Consider the following 17,327-nt stretch of genomic DNA (forward strand, 5'->3'; position numbering starts at 1 on the left):
ACAACCATTGTTAGGCAGTTTTTAAACCATGCAAAAATAAACCCAAAAAATGCAGCCTTGAAGTGACTGCTTTCATATTTTTGTCAACAATGCTGTCAAGGGAGTGGTATAATACATCAAGCTAAATAATTTACCAAATCACATAAAATGAATCCGACAAAGACTTGGATAATTTCAAAAATTGGTTTAATTTTACATTCAGTTCATAAAGTTTCTGTAAAAAATGTGATGTTCACAATTATTTAAGTAATTAGCTCTTAATGATTAATTCTAATCTCAAATACAAAGGTACGTCTGTATCCTCACATTACGTATTTCAAATGTTTAACAATACTTGTTAAATAGCTGGATTTAGAGTGGTCAATTAAGTACAAATAAATACTATTACCTAATTCTTAACAAAGTAATCCAACATAGAGCAAAATTTACACACTCCTGTGATCTAGTTCAGTGTAGATTTCTGAGAAAATCTTCCAGAAGCCAATATGCAACATGTATATCATCCAGAATGACATCCTGAGGCACAGCAGTGACGATAAGGGGAGACATGCATCATCGAAATGTTAGTGTAAGAATTTTTGAGATGTCAATCATCCCTCTGTCATTGATGGTGGATCTACAGGAGGACTCCAGTTGGCATGTTACATACAATGCAATTAGACAAAACACTTCCTGTCTTTGTATGTTCTCTTATTTTTTGTTAATTCTTATTTTTAGAGTTTTATTTTTTATTCTTTTTTTATTAACCTGCCCACAAATATCTTCAGACTACAGTTCTACATTTGAATTTTGTTTCAGGGCTTAAAACAAACTAAAAATGTTTTAACAAAGAGCATATTTATATCTTATCTCAGTAGAACAATCATCTTCTTAATTTTTTAAAATAATTTAGGACTTGATCTCTGTGTCGCAAAAAAAAAAAATTTAAGAGGAAAAAATAGATCAAATACTCTAGAATTCAACTTTATGCACACAACTATTAGTAAACACAAACCATTGCGGGAAAAAAAGGATTTAAGTTGCATTCAAAAACATAATTGCCTTCACCACTTCAGTATCACCTTGTAAAGGTGGACACATACCAACAGTGCACATATGGTGCTTGCCCTTCAGAGATTTTGGCCAAACTGATCAGTGCTCCACGAGTTCCCATCAGTATGGGAGCCTTTTGATGGAACAAAGACGACCTGTTCAGCATTTTTGTACTCCTGTGCTACACAATAAGTAGCATCACGCATGCTGAAATGGCAGCAATATTTGTGTTTTTGTCCAAGGTACTCCTGACTGAGGGTCTTAGCACAGATCCAGGACGGACTTGTTGATCACTGGGTTGGTCCAGTCGTTCCTTAGATCATCCAAGTGATTGTCAAAGTCAATCAAGTTCTCGTAGGACCTGCCCTCTAACAGAGCAGATGTGATTTTCTGTGCTTCGTTCCAGTCCTCAAAAGATTCACTGGAAGAAAGACAAAAACAGTTCAGTTCGACAATTAACACCCAAAACATATCTACACCATGTACACTGTTTTTGTTAAATCTTGTAGGTTAATGAGAGAACATAGGGAGCTTTGGAGCCAGAAACTGTGATGAGTGCATGTAGTCCATACAAGTCTTGCAGTGAAATAGCTCTGTCACACATGGGGACACTTACGAAGTTACTTCTCTGCTTTTCCACTTGTTTTCATGATGATCATAGATAAGCACAATGGGCTCAAAACAGCTAATTGTTAATCTACTGCTGTCCACCTGAGGGGAAAAAAAAAAAAAACATAGAAAATTAGAAGGGATATAACCATTTATGAAAGCATATTATAGCATTTTAGATTGTGTTTCTGCCGACCTCCAGGGAGCGATTTGCTTTAATTTTGTCTGTACATTATTAACATATTATTTTGTAGAAACTTGAAACTTTCTTTATGCATGTAACCCATCGATTTGAGACGATTTGTTAACAAGAGACTGTTCGGAGAAGGTTAGGTGCTAGTGACGAGCGCCAACATCCAAAACTTGAGAGGAAGCTGTTTAACAGCAGCCTAATCAATGCAGAAGCATTCCAGACTCTTATCGTCCCTTTCAGAATATTTGTACACGATGTTCATTTTTAGAGTCGATAATGCACGGCAGCTAAATAATAAATCTCAGATATCAGAGCTGCATGCTTGCTGTGACAAATGACCTATTTCAGGTTTCCAGACTCTCTCAGTTGATTTTCATACTAAACTGAGATCAACACCAGTAGCTGCCTGGAAGTTGGGATGAACAGATTTGTTAAACTACAAATGTAACACATGCTTTGGAAAAAAAAAAAAAATCAGAAATTCGGCAGTATTGTATTTATATTACTTGAGGTAAAAGGACAAAAACATGTAAGCCCATCAGTATAGTCCATTAACACCAGCCTAAATTATTTACTATTACCATAACAATTGCTGCTTCACTGAAGTTCTCACAAATCCTGGCAGCCACTTTCTCTGCTACTTGGTTGGGTCTGCAAGAGAGAGGACCAAAAATTGCATCCATCAGAGTCCAGGGGAATTTGGGGCATGGTTAAAAACAGGTTGTTTTGTTGAAACAGCAGGGTGTTGACATCAGTTTGGTTTTCTGTACCTTGAATCCTTTGTTCGTTCATTGGCTTGATAATATCCAGCAATGACATAATTATTTTCTCTACACCAAGTATCGATCTGAGATGCGAACAGGAGTCGTGGAGGCAACGTGAAATAACAGAAAGACAGACAGAAGTCAGACAGAATTCATTTTCAACAGGAGAGAAAAAAAAACAGACCTGTATCTAAACTCAGTTTGCAGTTTATTAGGTGCACATGGGTAAAATGAATATAATCGAAAACTGCTTTGAGTTTATAACGGTTCTAAAGTTTGTGTTGAAACTGCTTTAGAGAGCTGTTGATTCAACTTTATCATCACTTTGAAAGCTTTGTTTTTTTAGTGCTTTTGAAGTGTATTTCTTGATACTGACCAGTGGTTCCAATGTTAAGCCTAACCCCAATAAACTGGGACTTTTGCGTTGCTGCGCTGTACTAGACTGCAGTAGTTTACGTGAGCTTGCAGCTGAGTGTATATTGTAGTTGACGGATACTTACCAGTGTTAAAGCTACTTCTAGCATTGGCGCCAGAGCCAGAGTACCGTGAAACAGCGGCACACAGTCCACACACAGGACGGGGTCACTGTGGCTGTCTCTCTTTCTCTCTTTCGTCTTTTCTGCCACCAGCAATCCGTTCACGGCGCAGTGCGGATACTTGGCAGCATGCAAAAGCATTTTACAGTAAGCCTGGCTTGTCAGTTGAATTGGCATGTTTATCAGACAGTCGTAAGACAGTGTGAAGACAGAACCTGCCAAAAGTAGCTTGAGTGGCTACACGCTGAGGAGGGACTACTGCCTGCTACCGCTAGCGAACGCTACTTATCATACCGTGAGAAAAGTAGATATCTTCCCCAGCAAGTCGCCTTAATGCCGCAATATGTTGTCGACGCTACGCCTTCTAGCGATTACATGTAAACTTAACAATCGCAACGGTCTTTTTTTTATGCTAGATGTATTAATCGGTGTCACAAAACCTAGCCAGGGGCGCTAATCTCGCTTCCACCTTCCACTCGTTTCTGTAGCACCGGTGGTGCCGTAAATCAGACTGAAAATATCGCACAACGAGATCATCTTCCGCCCGGCCTGGCCCTGGTTTGACCTCAGTGCAAACGTAACTTGCGTATTTCCGCTCACATTCGCAATCACACTTCCTTTCGGAGCATCAGCGGACAGAGCAAGGAAGAAGGAGTAGGTCGTATTTTTTAATCAACAGCATATTTCTAACCTGATAGAAATACGACGAACTATTGTACTTACCCACACTGTGGTATTATACACATTTAAAGTGTAAATAATGGCCCAAGGTGAAATAGCAGTTTTAACCAAAATAAGCGGTTGTGTACAAGTGACTTTGTCAGCGCGGATCGGAGCTAGGTCGGGCTAATTTGCCGGCTAGCTATCGTTAGCTTCTACCATCAGATTCGTGAAGGTAGATGCGTTGCGCAGACAGAAAATATCATAAGATCTTATATAAATGCAGTCTCAATCAGTGGGATAATGTTTAATTATACAGTAATGTCTCAAATAATCTGCCGTTCCTGTGATTATTTTTTCCGGGTGCTATGACCTTGTGTTTGCAGCTAACGCTAACAGTAGGTTAGCATTGCGCCGTAACGGTAGACCTTTCGTTTTGACACTCAGTCTCAACGATAAATCAATACACATGTAACTAACGTGAAATTGTAATAATGCCATGAAGTATTCCGAGTGTTTAAAGGTTGCCAATTGTTGAACAATTATTTCTACAAACTTGTGACAAAAGAATAGTTCTTAAAGTAGCAACTTCACACAAGTTAATTGCTAATTCTTAAATCTTTATATACGTGCTCCTCTGTTGAAACGGGGTCATTTTTCATGGTGACGTTAAAAATTGTCTGTTGTAAGATCAAAAATAATTGTAGGGAAGATGTGTTATAAAGTGTTTAAAAGGGCTTAGTGAGTTTATTAATATCTCTCCTATGACCTTCTCTGCAGAATGCTGGCCACCAGAGCCCTCAGCCTTGTTGGCAAACGTGCCATCTCCACATCTGTCTGCCTACGCGGAGGACATGGTAAGTGTCACCTGAAATGACATGGGGTACTTTTTATTTTCTATTTCTGGCTTAAAAAAGAAGCACAAGATTTTCTGGAAGCTACATCACAAGGTGAAGCCCTCCAATGAAGTAACTCTCAGTAGGTCTTTGAATTCTGTGAAAATGTTTTTCGCTCCAAATGAGTAAGGGTTCCTGTTAACTGTATATGAATATTACTTTTATTTCCCTACAGCACATTTCTATTGTGGAATGTGAGTGTGGGTGGTGAAAAGGAACAACTTAATCTCTTATCTATGTACCCTGGCACGTACATAGAATTTTCATCTACTGTAGAAGTGCTTGGAGCTGAACTGGCACTCTTGCTGGCACTACAGATAGACTATTGGAAGGTATACTTTATTTTACAGTTAATAAATGAGTGTGCGCCTGACATCTATTCAGGAATGTCATGTACCTCTTTAATATATGTGGAAATATTAAGTGACATACTGAATGTTGTGTATAGTAAATACTAGGTCAGGCTAAGCGTGCACAGCCAACCACACCTGCTAATTTCATGGGATAGCACATACTCAATCAAATCCAGACAAATGTTTTTGTGTTCTGAGTTAAACTTAATTAATTATTTAAACTCATATTCATAATTTACTAACTAGTTAGTTAATGTGGTTTAAGGTTGGTGTAATTTATAAAGTAAAGGAATTTTGTTGAGTTACACCATGGGCAACAAAACACCAATCATTTGAATACATCTTCCAATTATTTCACTAGATTTTCTAAAGATTTAGAGTTATGCTAAAAAAGCAACTGATTTCAGAAACTGGAACACTACAGGTGATATGGAGCAAAATGACTGTAGTGACTTACTGTAGTCAATGCAGTGATTCCTCTTTCAGTGTGTAATAGATAAAGTCAAACAAATCATTTTAGTCTTAGAATACACATGAAATTTCAGATAAGGCTGGCATTTCTAGGGAAGGTAGACACGAATGAAGGTATTAGGTGCTCGCAAAAGTAATTTGATGAGTCATTCTGTGTCGTCCCCTGCAGGTGTTGCTAAGGTAGAGGAATACACTCTCCCTGCCTACTTTGACAGGCAGGATAACCCTCTCCCGGATATCCGCTATGTGCAGAGCCTGAGTGCAGAGCAGAAGTCCCTGAAGGAGAAAGAGAAGGGGTCCTGGGCCGCACTCTCTAATGAGGAGAAGATTGCATGTACGACTTTACAACACTGCACTCTGCTTTTCTGAGATGCTCTAATGTTGATCACTTTTTGGTCAAACTGATTTTTATCTCCAGCAAATATTGTAGTAATATATGTTGTTAATATCTTACTTGTCATTTTTCCACTCTTAGAACTTTAATCACCTAGCTTTGTGTGTTTCCAATGGTCAGTGTACCGCATCAGCTTCAAGCAGAGCTTTGCTGAGATGAACCAGGGATCATCAGAGTGGAAGTCTGTGGTTGGAGGGGTGTTTTTCTTTCTCAGCTTCACTGGGCTGGTTGTGCTGTGGCAGAGAAAGTACGGTAAGCATAGGAAAAATGGCTGTTGTAGGCATGTGAATACGTGCCAGATTTAACATACAGCTGCTGGTATTTTCAACCTAAAGGCTCAGAGAAACTGAAGAAGGCAGTTGTCAGTGTTATACTAATTGTTTGCTTGCAGTCCAATTAAGCTCATGGCTTGACACGTTAATTTCTATTTGCAGTGTATGGACCAGTCCCACATACATTTGACCCCGAGTGGAAAGCCAAGGAGCTGCAGAGGATGCTGGACATGAGGATCAACCCAGTAGAGGGCTTCTCAGCGCAGTGGGACTACGAAAACAAGCAGTGGAAAAAGTAAAGGACCGAGAGGACCATAACACATACTTGAAGATAAAGGCAGACCAACTCAAAGATACAACAATACCTATATTTCTGTATTTATCAATTGTCCACATTACCTCAGCTTGTTCATTTGGAAGACCACTTCCTCTTAAGGTCATTGTGTATTATAGAAAAAGGAATAAAAACTGATAAAACGTATTCAGCTGTGTTAACTTTGTGAGTTCCACATGAATACTGCTTTTACGTCAGATGACTGTTTTGTATCAGAAATTCAGGGGAAAATTACTAAAAATTATTTAATGAGGCAATTTGACATAAATTTGCTGTTTATTTGCTGGTTTCCCATTGTAAGAAAAGGAGAAACAATACTTCAGTGTGACAGGAAGCTTGTGATTTTTTTTTTTTTTAAAGCTCCAAGTATTCTCTTCAGAACAAGCAGAAGCTGTGAATCTTATGTTTTGTTTTGTTTTTTAAGTTGGTTGTGAAGTTGCCACCAACTTTATCGCCATAAATAATTTGTCTTTTGAGCTAGTTAACCACTGAAGCTTAAGTCGCATTAGCGAATGATGGCCAGTGTGGTGTTCAAAAATTATTTCCAATCTATTGACCGGCTAGTTGCTTATTACCTCCGCCAAAGAGGTTATGCTTTCACCCGGGTCTCTTTGTTGGTTAATTTGTCAGCAGGATTTCACAAAAAGCACTGAACTGATTTGTACCAAACTTTGTGGAGGGATGAGGCATGGGCCAGGGAAGTACCCATTAAATTTTGGGGCAGATAGAGGTCATTTACTGTGATTTTTTTTTTTTTTTTTTTTCCTCTCTCTTAAATCTGGTGTATGGTGGTCTGTTGGCTGTACTTACCAAGAGTAGGTAGACCTTTTTAAATTGCCAAGAACTGTAGGTTTATATCGGCATAATTTCTTGGCATTGACACTACAAGTACAACGTGCGGTATTGATGAAAGCTTGAACTGGACTATTCAACAAAGGATTACAGGAGGGATCGAGGTTTTTGCTCATCTTATGGATGAACTTAATGTTTAATGTTTTTTTTTTTCAGTTTCCAAATGGGGTGTTAGCAAAATAGCGGCGTCGTTTAAAATAATTTACGGGTTCCTCGAAATGTAGAGGTCTAAATCCCATGCTGTGGCTGTGTGAGTGCCGCAGACCTCCGACCGCAGGTGAGGGGCCGCGCCGACGGCGACATGCTGTGATGTCACTTACCGGATGAAGGCGCAGCTGCAGTTGCTTCACGTCAAAACAATCCGGAAGACGACACATCACGACGGAACTGTTGTTGGTGCTGAATTAACACCGTTGGTGTTTTCAGGCATGGTAGGGGAAATTCAGAATGCCGTCTAATAACGGAGAAACCTAGCGAACTACGCGAAGGCTTCTCACCGTCCCAGGAGTCGGAAGTCGGTCAGCCCAGCCTCGCGTTTTGGATTCAAAGTCCATGCAAACACTGTAGCTGTTCGACATATTAAAGTGCCGCAGCTCATCGTAGACTGGCTCAGAGTCATCATGGGCAATGGAATGAATAAGGTAGGCGTTGGTTTTGATTTCTTTGCTTATTTGTTCGGTTTTCTTCCCCCCCCCCTTTTTTTTTTTCTGGTGTTGTGTTGTTGTCAGTGGGGGGTTTGTGGTAAAACTCTATAATGTGTGCCTGGTGGACCCCCGCCTCAGCTAACCTTAATCAATCACGTCACATGTTTAGCCCTGTCCCGCGCTGATACCTTACGACGGGCTGTGTGAATGAACCAATGCACGCTGGGTATTGAGCTCAGAAGTTTTTCCAGAGCAGCGCACAGCTCGCCTTTTCAGTGTTTCGGTAATGTGGTAACACATGAGACTGATGACATTTAAAAGCATTAGTTGGTTTCAAACTGTATTTACGACCGATGTTGACATGGATGCAAGTCACAGGCGCAGCTGAAAGCCTTGGTTTTACTGACGTGTCCGAAAGCGAGGCACTGAATCCGTCCTGCTCTGTTGCAGACCCTGACCTCTGACCTTCTGATGGGGGGTTCATTTAACTTTGCTCTGAGGATCAAATCAATGAATAATCACAACATTGTTAGACTTTACTTGAGTTTTGCTCAACATATGTATTTACCAAACCTAGCTATGATACTGACATTTAATTTTCAAATTATGGCAGAAAGTTCACTGCTAACATGCAAAATGACACAGATGCCCAGTATATTAGTTAGTCTGTAGGAAGTGAAAATGGATTAAAACAACACGTGTGAAAATATTTCAGTTTGAAACCAGAGTCACTCAAATAAGGCCAGTTAATTTTATTTTCATCGTAAAAAGGCTTTGCATAAGCAGATAAATTGGTCATCTGTATTTCCGATCTTAATTGCCACAAAAGTTTGCAGGATGTGCTGGTCATACATTTTATTACTGTGAATCCGGTGCTTAATTGTTGTTAAAGAACTGCTGCGTCGTAGTACTATTACCAAAGTTGTACAGCAACACTAAATGGCTGCTTGCCGCTCATCACTTTGTCTTGATAATCATGCATCGTTGCTTCAGGCCTTGTACGGCTGCAGGGAATCCTTCCTTTGCTGGTACTTGGTTCTTAAGCCTTAAATCCAATCTGGCTCAAGCCAGGACATTTGTTCCTTTCAAGTGAGGTTTTTGAAGCTGGACTGTAATGAATATCTAACCTGAACGCAACATGTCTGTGACTGCTGCTTCACAGGTTGTCGATGGGCTCTACCTTGGGAATATAAGAGGTAAGACAAACATGATGTAAAGTGATTTGATGTTTCTAAATTTGAGTATAGCCTAGTCAGGCCAAGGTTTCAGAACAAAAGGCAGAAGGTCACAATGATAGGCCGTAAATGCACGTAGGAATGAGAGGTGGAGGAAGTGATAAAGTAGAATATTGAAACACTTCTTAGAATCAGTATTCTTAAACATATTACTTTATTTTAAACCTTGCATTTTGCCCTTAGTGTGACTGTTTTTCAATTTACGTGCTGTGCCTTATACAGTATATTTATAGCCTAGGGTTTTAGCTGTCAAACTACAGACCTTGAAACTGAAAGTTGTTTTTTTCTCTCAAACAAATATTGCAAAAACATGTAAATGTCTCATTGACAAAAGATGTTAGAAATCATTGCTTCACATAAAAAAAGAGCCAACACTTGTTAGTGTGTCATTCCCTGGCCTGGAATAACCCTCTCCAAGTTAATGTGGCATTGTAGCTTTCTAACTTTAGCTGCCACGATGATGGCTCCACATGATGGCACAAGCATAATGGCTAAAATTAGTTCAAGTGACAGGAGTAACTGACCACAGGCCTAACTGTATCGAATGATGTTGCTAGACACAATACAATATAACTGGTCTGAGCTGATGCCGTGTTTGGTTGTTGTGCAATTTTACTGACAAGAGTCTGGTGAGATATGTTCCTTTCTCTCTTTGTCCCAGATGCAGAAAACAGAGAAAGTCTGTCTAAGAATGGCATCACCCACATCCTGTCTGTGTACAACAATGCTAAGCCTGTGTTTGAGGTTAGTGGACAATCCAGGTTGGTTGGCATTTTTGTGATGTCTTCATAACAGGTTGTTATGAATCAAATCAGTACTTCCTGAGAAAATTTTGGGATGACTGTGCATGTCTCTTTAATAATGTGATGTGTCCTGTCAGCCAGCTGGGGGTGGTAATGGGTTACGGTTGGAGCAAGAGACATTTGTGGCTGAGATGGACAGTTGAAATGCTCAGTGATGAGCCTGTTTAGGGACAGGATCTAATAATATCACAAAACGTGAAGATTCTCAAGTCTGGTGTAATTACCAGAGATTGGGACAGTAAATGTTTTATTCACTGCTGTGTTCAGTGAGTGAGTTAAGAGTGCCAACCACAGAGACTAATATTTATAGCAGAGGAAAGGGATTTGTTACAGAGGGCCTTGCTGTCCACTATGCATTAGCAAACTCCACATTTTCCCCATGGCACATCCAGGTGTTGGAAAATTTAAGTTTGCCTGTCTTGAACAGTGGGAAGGTTATTTTTAAACTCTGTATTTATTTAAATAAAGCTAAATCTTAGAGATCATTCATAGTAAACTACTGCACCGCTTACAGTCTACAGCCTATCACTACACATTTCGATAAGAAATTGCTCTGGTTGCCAGACTTTCAGGAACTAGGGCTCAAATTAGATAGGGGTGACAGATGCTAATCTGTTAAAATGACCCGGGCCATAAATTTAGCCAGTAACAGTCAGATATAACATGCATTGCCTATATTCTTGAATTTTGTTTCAGTTGTTATACAGTTTTTCATGTATGCTTTACAGGACATGACGTACCTTTGTATTCATGCAGCTGATGCTTCCAGCCAGAACCTGTGAGTAAACACACATACACACAGACACACACAGGCATTTAGACATACTCGTGCTGCCTATACCTTTTAAAAGGATTTAAAATGTACTTTTCCATTTGAATTTCTGAAGCTGTGATGAGTCACACAGAATGGTTTCAACAGCGTTACCCACCAGATTGCGTTCCTAGGGTGTGACAGCCACGCAAACCGTTACAAAGATTATATGAAAATTTTTGACAGTTTTGACATAGAACTGACTGAATGTTTTTTTTCCTTAATTGCATGATTCTGTTGGTAGATTTTAGACATTTACTACTGTTGGCTTGCTTAAGTTATAGTGTGTCTAAATTTAAGCAGTGTATTAGAAGGCAAAGTGACCAGTAGCTAGCTTATTTAAATTATTTATCAGTTATGTTCAGCTCATGATTTATAGATATACGAAGTAAAGTAGACCCTGCAATATTGAATTAATCCTGTCATCTTCCTAAATTAGTTTTTATTTTCTGTGTTGTGTATATATGTGTGTGTGTGTGTGTGTGTGTGTGTGTGTGTGTGTGTGTGTGTGTGTGTGTGTGTGTGTGTGTGTGAGTGTGAGAGAGAGAGAGAGAAATGTGTGTTCAATGTGTCTTTGGTCATCAGGAGGCTGACTGAGTGTTGAAAGAGGCATCAGCGGTCCCCCCGCCCTTGCAGCTGTCGCTAAGACAACACATTAGTCATAGCATTTGTGTTCATTTCTATGTAGGGTCTCTGACCTCATACAACACTAGCTGTAGTAATTCTGGATTAAAAACTCGACACAGGTTCAGGGCACAAAACAGGAGTATCAGACACGAGTTTCAGATTGAGCATTAGTGCAAAAGAGCAGTGTCATGTATTGCGACCCCTGTAGACAGCCCACTGTTAAATCAGTATAGGAGCTGGTGAGGGATTATGCTGTTGTTGCTGCACTAGTGTATTCTACTGGTTGGTCAGGGTTATTGCACAGACAGAATTGGGCTCTCAGAAGGAGCTGCATTATGCTTTTTGATGCATGATGATCAGTTACCCTGCTGACAGCAGAGTAGACAAAGATGTGACACATTGCCTGGTTGAATGCAGGCCGAACACAGATCAGTTCAAATTTCTTTAAGGCCAATCCACCAGGACCAGAAAAAATGATTAATACATAAGGTTGCACTTAGGCTGTAAATTATTTCAGAGTTTATACGTGATTACACTGACAAAATGTTGGGGTTCTGCCCTGGATGGGGAAAGTTACTTTGGTAGGTTCCCAGAAATCTGAGTGTACCTTTGAGCTCTGCTTTAGTTTGTGAAAAAGAAAATAGAGTAGGGTGAAAATTAATGACAACTGAGGTTTATTGTTCGGTTGGATATTGCTGATTGGGTTGGGTTTGAGGTGTCTGACCTCCACTGTCGCAATCAAGCGCCCTTCCCTCAGGCAGCACAGGAAGGAAACCTTAGTGTGACATCTGGCTGCTGGCCTCGACCACCCAGGGCTTTAATAAACCCCTTCTGTCACAATCACTGGTCTGACTGACGGGAGTGGTGAGGCCAACTGCCGTCCCACCACGCTCGCCACCAGCTAGGGGCCCTTATGGCCAAGTCTGATGGCCCCTCCCATGTGTAAGGTCCAAGAGCAAAGACTATCTTTCTCACAAAGGCTCTGTATTTTTTGGAGCAGCTGTGGCAGTTTGAAGCTGTCTGAAAAACCCTAAATGTCCATGAAGCCGTTATGTCTGTTAAAGTTACTGTCTCATTTGCCTTCATCACTTCTTATTGGACAGGAAAATAAAAATTAGGGTTAAAATGACAGCCAACCCTATACCCTTATGAGGGCCAGGAAAGACTCTCACAAAATCTTATCAGAAAAAACTAGTTACCAGTCTTGGTCAGGACCTCAGAAACATCCACAATCAGGCTTGCAGTGAGTGACAAGTGGCCTAACAAAGGTTAAATGTCAGTAACAAGTAGCCGGGACATCAATGCCAACTTGGTCGCCATTGTCATTCATGTTGTCAAGGTTAGTGTAGAATTTAGACCCAGTGCAGTGATATGATGTCAGCACGTGTTAATTAATAAAAATATATTTAATTGAAATTGCCTTAAATGTTGATCTATATAGTTGCTAACATACACATGTTCTTGTCTGCAGAGGGCCAGAGGTTCCCCTTTTTGGTGATAATTCTCATGAAAAGTATGGTTTTAATGTACAGTGAGCACTGACCATGAAGGTGCAAACTCATTTGCATCAAACATTTCACAAATGAGTTGTGTAAGGAGTCTGCATGTCCACCATGGTGTACTTGGTGGTACATTTTTTGCTTTAAAAATAACTTCTTATGCATACCAATGTAATTATATTAAATACAATTTCACCAAACCATAGAATTGCAGAAGCTCTTCTTGCACTCTGGATGTACTATAGGTCAACATCTTATTTTTGTTTTGTTTTAGTTTTATTCTCTGGATTCAGCCGGTCAAAACCTCAAATTTTTGTCACAAGGTCATTTTCTGCATATTAAACAAGACAGCCGGAAACCTCTTTACTAGGAAGACAGAACAAAATGCTGAGGAGACATCTTTTGAAGAAGAGTTTGGATCTCAGGAAGGAGGAAAAAAGAAAAGTGGTAGTCAATCTATTTTAGCCCCAGTCTGTTATTCTGTCTGCTATTGAGTAACCAGCATCTGCTCCTCAGGAGACAGTGCTATCAGCCATGCAGTTCTTGATTATGCAAAACACCATCAGTGTTTCCTGACACTGAACAAGTAGGATATTTGAGGAGCAGTTGCCCTATTTTGTGCAGTTTTGTGTTCATTTTTATTTCAAAGAGGACTCACATTCTGAGGATTTCGTTGATCTTTTATAATAAGCAGCTATTGTTTTGTTGTTTATTTGTATCTTTGTCTTGGGGTGCAATAGAATTTATACTGATTTTTTTCTTTGGGGTTTCTTAGCTATTAATTAGCTTGTATCTTTGAGATGGCTGACGCAGCCTCTGTGTGTCACTTTTAAGTTTGGAGGGCATAATGTAAACATGAATGGGCCAACAAAAGAAACAAATTTTGCTTTTTTTTGTTGTTCAAATTATTCACTTTATCATTTTAGACACTGAATAAGTGAATGCTGGAAACTATTGTACTTTTGCAGATTGACAAAAATAAGGACAGTTACTTCCCTTGTCTGTTTCTACTGTCTGTTCTCTGGTCTACCACAAGCTCCTTGCTTGAGCAGACCCGACTTTTTCTCACATGACTAGTTGGAGTAGGTGAAAGAAAAATCACTACTCCTCAACATGTCTGTTTCTTAGAACTAATAAATAATCAATCAAAACTACCTGCCCCATTTAATTTACCTGCAGTTTCTAAAGTCAAAATCAGAGTCAGTATCATGCTATCACAGTTTCAGCAACCTATCTGAAACACAAAGTTTGGACCTTGAGTTTCAGTTCAAGGTGCCCTTTTCTCATATCCTATAATGTGTACTCTATTTTTAGCTTTACTACCTTTATACCACTCTTCCTTAGTAAAGGCTAGCCAGTTTCTTGATTTGGTGAATTATAGTCCTGTTATTCTTGATTCAAAGCATTTGTTTCTATATTTGATACTGCATAACACAGAATAATGTGTGCTATATTAGTTTTGTCAGAATTTGAAAGTAGTTATTAATATAATAAGTTGTGTTTTTGTTTTGTTTTAGTTTTATTCTCTGGATTCAGCGGTCAAAACCTCAAATTTTTGTCACAAGGTCATTTTCTGCATATTAAACAAGACGGCCGGAAACCTCTTTACTAGGAAGACAGAACAAAATGCTGAGGAGACATCTTTTGAAGAAGAGTTTGGATCTCAGGAAGGAGGAAAAAAAGAAAAGTGGTAGTCAATCTATTTTAGCCCCAGTCTGTTATTCTGTCTGCTATTGAGTAACCAGCATCTGCACCTCAGGAGACAGTGCTATCAGCCATGCAGTTCTTGATTATGCAAAACACCATCAGTGTTTCCTGACACTGAACAAGTAGGATATTTGAGGAGCAGTTGCCCTATTTTGTGCAGTTTTGTGTTCATTTTTATTTCAAAGAGGACTCACATTCTGAGGATTTCGTTGATCTTTTATAATAAGCAGCTATTGTTTTGTTGTTTATTTGTATCTTTGTCTTGGGGTGCAATAGAATTTATACTGATTTTTTTCTTTGGGGTTTCTTAGCTATTAATTAGCTTGTATCTTTGAGATGGCTGACGCAGCCTCTGTGTGTCACTTTTAAGTTTGGAGGGCATAATGTAAACATGAATGGGCCAACAAAAGAAACAAATTTTGCTTTTTTTTGTTGTTCAAATTATTCACTTTATCATTTTAGACACTGAATAAGTGAATGCTGGAAACTATTGTACTTTTGCAGATTGACAAAAATAAGGACAGTTACTTCCCTTGTCTGTTTCTACTGTCTGTTCTCTGGTCTACCACAAGCTCCTTGCTTGAGCAGACCCGACTTTTTCTCACATGACTAGTTGGAGTAGGTGAAAGAAAAATCACTACTCCTCAACATGTCTGTTTCTTAGAACTAATAAATAATCAATCAAAACTACCTGCCCCATTTAATTTACCTGCAGTTTCTAAAGTCAAAATCAGAGTCAGTATCATGCTATCACAGTTTCAGCAACCTATCTGAAACACAAAGTTTGGACCTTGAGTTTCAGTTCAAGGTGCCCTTTTCTCATATCCTATAATGTGTACTCTATTTTTAGCTTTACTACCTTTATACCACTCTTCCTTAGTAAAGGCTAGCCAGTTTCTTGATTTGGTGAATTATAGTCCTGTTATTCTTGATTCAAAGCATTTGTTTCTATATTTGATACTGCATAACACAGAATAATGTGTGCTATATTAGTTTTGTCAGAATTTGAAAGTAGTTATTAATATAATAAGTTGTGTTTTTGTTTTGTTTTTTTCTTTCCAGATTACAGCATTTTAAAGAGTGCATCAGCTTCATCCATGAATGTCGCCTGAATGGTGGATCTTGTCTTGTTCACTGGTAGGTTTAATCTAAAGCTGTAACCAGCATGTTTATTGTCGATCTAGGCTTTCATCAAAGCATACCTCAAAGGATAGAACCAAAAGCAAGCCTGACAAGAACAAATCAGCATTTTCACAGGTTTATCCTATATTGTCCACAAAGGTTCCATTTGAGAAAGATTCAGTACCTGTTTTGTTATTTACCTATTACCAGTAAGAAATAAGGTGTTAAACACCCAGCAGCTTTACGTCAATGACCAAGCCGATTGCTGTAGCCTCGCAGGTGTGTCCCGCAGCACTACCATGGTGGTGGCCTACCTGATGACTGTCACACACTACAGCTGGGAGGAGTGTCTGTCTGCTGTCAAGGCTGTTCGCTCTTTTGTCGGCCCAAATTATGGCTTCCAGCAGCAGCTGCAGGAGTACCAGACGACACAAGTCTTAGAGGTACACACACAAAGAAACACATAGACATGATGAATACATACACACCATACATAGAGAAAACATTCAGCCCCTTTTTTTCTCATTGGTGTTTTCTAGCAGTAGCTCTACAATGTATTAGCAAACAAATGCATTTGTGTGTTATGTGCTGTTCTTGGTGATTCGATGCCACTAAGACAAGCACAGGAACTCACAGGATATGAGGCATAGAACCCTCACACTGCACATGCAGTCTGTGGTTAACCTCTCAACCGTTAATTGTGGCTCTCTTCTTGTCATGGAACGTGATATACCTGACAGTTGTGGTGGACTGTCTCATGTGCAATTATTTATGTTTAATGTTTTATTTATTGTTTGTATATGTGTAATTCCTGTACAGGCCAGTTAACGGTAAACCATAAAGCGAGGCCATACCATATGGCCTCGCTGAAATTGCCGAGATTATCAGACACAGCCAGAAACTAAACAGCAGGAGAGTGCATCAAATCTCACATTACGTCAGGAGACCTTTGTGCAAAAAAAAAAAAAAAAAAAAAAGTTCAGACATTCAGTCAGTTCAATCGGTAAAATATAACAGATTTGTGAAGCTTATCTTATTTGTGGTTATGCTTCATATTATTTATTTGAACGGTAAATGAAAAAATCTAATAATTCCTAGTAGTTCTTATACTAATGTCAGAACTCAGAGCAAGTGGTCCTAATCTACCATTATACATTAAGGTGCATTGTCCTGTTTAAATGCAAATTTTGACTTCTCACTTCTCTAATATGAGGGTTTTTTTTTTTTTTTGACACTTAAAACCTCACAGCTTTGAGGGGATATGTAAAGTGGATTTCTGTTATTTGACAGGTGAGGAGCCCTTTAGGATACATAATCCATGATCCTGCACTCTTTGAGACAAAGACCTGCCATATAGTGTTCATATTTTTCATTTGTCTACTTTGACTTTGAAGAGTATCACCACTTATAGCAAACTTTAAGTGGTTTAAACTTCCTGATTTCAATTCTAATCTAGTTTGGAGCATCTTTTATGTATGTATTTAGTAAACGACAAGTGCACATATGCTTGTGT

General features: G+C 39.1%; 3 protein-coding genes across 4 annotated transcripts in view; 2 read left to right on the forward strand and 1 right to left on the reverse strand.

Moving 5' to 3' along the window:
* Positions 1-169: 169 nt before the first annotated feature.
* Positions 170-3,669, reverse strand: emc8 (ER membrane protein complex subunit 8). The gene is made up of 5 exons (XM_040130017.1): positions 3,099-3,669; positions 2,605-2,681; positions 2,416-2,485; positions 1,649-1,743; positions 170-1,453 (listed from the first exon to the last, which is right to left on the reverse strand). Exons 1-5 carry the CDS (start codon positions 3,309-3,311, stop codon positions 1,294-1,296), a joined length of 615 nt encoding a protein of 204 aa, XP_039985951.1. The 5' UTR covers positions 3,312-3,669; the 3' UTR covers positions 170-1,293.
* On the forward strand, positions 3,656-6,661 carry LOC120791576. Of its 2 annotated transcripts, none has more exons than XM_040130029.1 (5): positions 3,656-3,788; positions 4,575-4,651; positions 5,684-5,848; positions 6,029-6,160; positions 6,343-6,661. In XM_040130029.1, the coding sequence occupies exons 2-5, from the start codon at positions 4,576-4,578 to the stop codon at positions 6,477-6,479; spliced, it is 510 nt and encodes a 169-aa protein (XP_039985963.1). In that variant the 5' UTR covers positions 3,656-3,788; position 4,575; the 3' UTR covers positions 6,480-6,661. The 2 variants fall into 2 exon arrangements, with proteins under 2 accessions (XP_039985963.1, XP_039985972.1); XM_040130038.1 differs by having other exon boundaries at positions 3,735-3,792.
* Positions 6,662-7,619: 958 nt separating this feature from the next.
* Positions 7,620-17,327, forward strand: part of dusp22a (dual specificity phosphatase 22a) — a 16,033-nt gene continuing 6,325 nt past the window's right edge. Inside the window, exons 1-6 of the mRNA XM_040128175.1 lie at positions 7,620-8,007; positions 9,173-9,206; positions 9,907-9,989; positions 10,777-10,826; positions 15,755-15,829; positions 16,086-16,257. Coding sequence (XP_039984109.1) covers positions 7,987-8,007; positions 9,173-9,206; positions 9,907-9,989; positions 10,777-10,826; positions 15,755-15,829; positions 16,086-16,257 — 435 coding nt within the window. The 5' untranslated portion in view covers positions 7,620-7,986. The remainder of the gene's footprint in view (positions 8,008-9,172; positions 9,207-9,906; positions 9,990-10,776; positions 10,827-15,754; positions 15,830-16,085; positions 16,258-17,327) is intronic.

This window comes from Xiphias gladius, chromosome 1 (assembly GCF_016859285.1).
Source record: "Xiphias gladius isolate SHS-SW01 ecotype Sanya breed wild chromosome 1, ASM1685928v1, whole genome shotgun sequence".
NCBI classification, from domain to species: Eukaryota; Metazoa; Chordata; class Actinopteri; order Istiophoriformes; family Xiphiidae; genus Xiphias; species Xiphias gladius.

Excerpts from the sequence above, each read along its gene's own strand:
- emc8 (XM_040130017.1), bottom strand. The coding sequence starts at position 3,311 with ATGCCAATTCAACTGACAAGCCAGGCTTACTGTAAAATGCTTTTGCAT. Across the intron at positions 2,682-3,098 it reads TAGAAGTAGCTTTAACACTG|ATCGATACTTGGTGTAGAGA; the intron begins GTAAGTATCCGT and ends TTCGCATCTCAG. Across the intron at positions 1,454-1,648 it reads AAAAGCAGAGAAGTAACTTC|TGAATCTTTTGAGGACTGGA; the intron begins GTAAGTGTCCCC and ends TCTTTCTTCCAG.
- LOC120791576 (XM_040130029.1), top strand. The coding sequence starts at position 4,576 with ATGCTGGCCACCAGAGCCCTCAGCCTTGTTGGCAAACGTGCCATCTCC. Across the intron at positions 5,849-6,028 it reads TAATGAGGAGAAGATTGCAT|TGTACCGCATCAGCTTCAAG; the intron begins GTACGACTTTAC and ends TCCAATGGTCAG. Across the intron at positions 6,161-6,342 it reads GCTGTGGCAGAGAAAGTACG|TGTATGGACCAGTCCCACAT; the intron begins GTAAGCATAGGA and ends TTCTATTTGCAG.